We start from the raw sequence: 1,392 nt of genomic DNA on the forward strand, positions 1-1,392 counted from the left end.
TTTATTTTAAATAAAATGAATGAGATAGAATATGAAATATTATTTATTATCATTATGAATATATGTTATTTTATTATTATTGATTTAGAGATATTTTATATAGATTAATATATTAATTCAATATTAATCATTTATATTTGTTATTATTTATTTATTTATTATTTTGTTTTCATTATTATTTATGTTATTTATTATTTATTATTTTAATATTATTATTCTTTATTTTCATTATCTTATTTTCATTATATGATTATATTATTTAATATTCTGATATATTATTTTATATATTTTCATTCTTTATTATTATATTATCATTTTGATTATTGAATATATCAATATATACATAATATACAATACAAATACAAATAAATGAAATATTTCATCATTTAATTAATGAATCAGATGATATTAATCAATAAGAATTATTTAATTTATAATAAACAATCAATATAATGAAATCATCAATAAATAATAATAATAAAATGAAATATGAAAAGTATCAACAATAATCAATAATCAACAATTTGATTAATGAAATAATCAAAATATAAAATCAAATTCAACATTATATTCTCTCATTTCTAAATAATTTTAATATAAATTAAAACAAAATGATGAATAAAGAATGAATAAATATAAAATATAAATAAAACAAATAAATAAGAAGATAAATAATATAAAATATATAATAAATAATAAACAAACCAAAATAAAGATATAAAATAAAAAAGAAAGATAAGAATAAGAATATTAAAATAAGAATAAAAAGAAATAATAATAAAAAAGAATTATAAAACAAATATAAAAAACGATATATCAAACAATAAGATAGAAAAGAATAATTAAATTATTTAAAAATTGAAATTAACATTAATATTGATATTAAAATATTATATTTAACAATATGATAATTCATTTGATTTATTTATTGTATTATATTCAAATATACATAGAGAATTTAATTAATAATAAAAAATGAACAAATTTCACATTAGAAAATAAAGAACATTATATATCATTTTTATTATTTAATTAAATATTAATTATTAAACCAATTAATTAAAACTTTCATTTAATTATCTGTTTTTATCAGATTAAAACATACTTCTCATTTTTTGAATGAATTTACCTAATGTTGATTTTTCTCCTTGTTTTAATTCTTTCATTTTTCTTTCAATCTCTGCTTTAATCTCTTCCTTACTCTTTTGTGTTGAGGCTTTTTTCATAATATCCTCTATTATTTTATTTGATTGTTTAAGTTGTTTATATCCTTCAACTCGTTCTTGATATCCACTTTTCATTTCTTTATTTTCTGTTTCATTAATTGGTCTAAATATTCATTAGAACTAGTATTTTATCATTTAATGCAATTGATGATAATCTATTAATACA

At 13.9% G+C, this 1,392-nt stretch overlaps 1 protein-coding gene across 1 annotated transcript in view, besides 7 other annotated features; it reads right to left on the minus strand.

The window, feature by feature from the left end:
- Window positions 1–34: 34 nt before the first annotated feature.
- Window positions 35–155: a sequence feature (AT_rich).
- Window positions 156–325: a microsatellite.
- Window positions 326–364: 39 nt separating this feature from the next.
- Window positions 365–470: a microsatellite.
- Window positions 403–548: a microsatellite.
- A 34-nt stretch (window positions 549–582) lies between these two features.
- Window positions 583–607: a sequence feature (AT_rich).
- A 21-nt stretch (window positions 608–628) lies between these two features.
- Window positions 629–808: a microsatellite.
- A 29-nt stretch (window positions 809–837) lies between these two features.
- Window positions 838–1,080: a sequence feature (AT_rich).
- Window positions 1,081–1,329: 249 nt separating this feature from the next.
- EDI_213940 (uncharacterized protein) overlaps window positions 1,330–1,392 on the minus strand; it is a gene marked incomplete at both ends in the record, with an annotated part of 1,991 nt that continues 1,928 nt past the window's right edge. Inside the window, one exon of the mRNA XM_001733308.1 lies at window positions 1,330–1,392. This exon is cut by the window's right edge and continues 162 nt beyond it. Within this exon, the coding sequence (XP_001733360.1) occupies window positions 1,330–1,392 (63 nt within the window).

Source organism: Entamoeba dispar, genomic scaffold (assembly GCF_000209125.1).
Source record: "Entamoeba dispar SAW760 scf_1105229460183 genomic scaffold, whole genome shotgun sequence".
Classification (NCBI taxonomy): Eukaryota; Evosea; order Mastigamoebida; family Endamoebidae; genus Entamoeba; species Entamoeba dispar.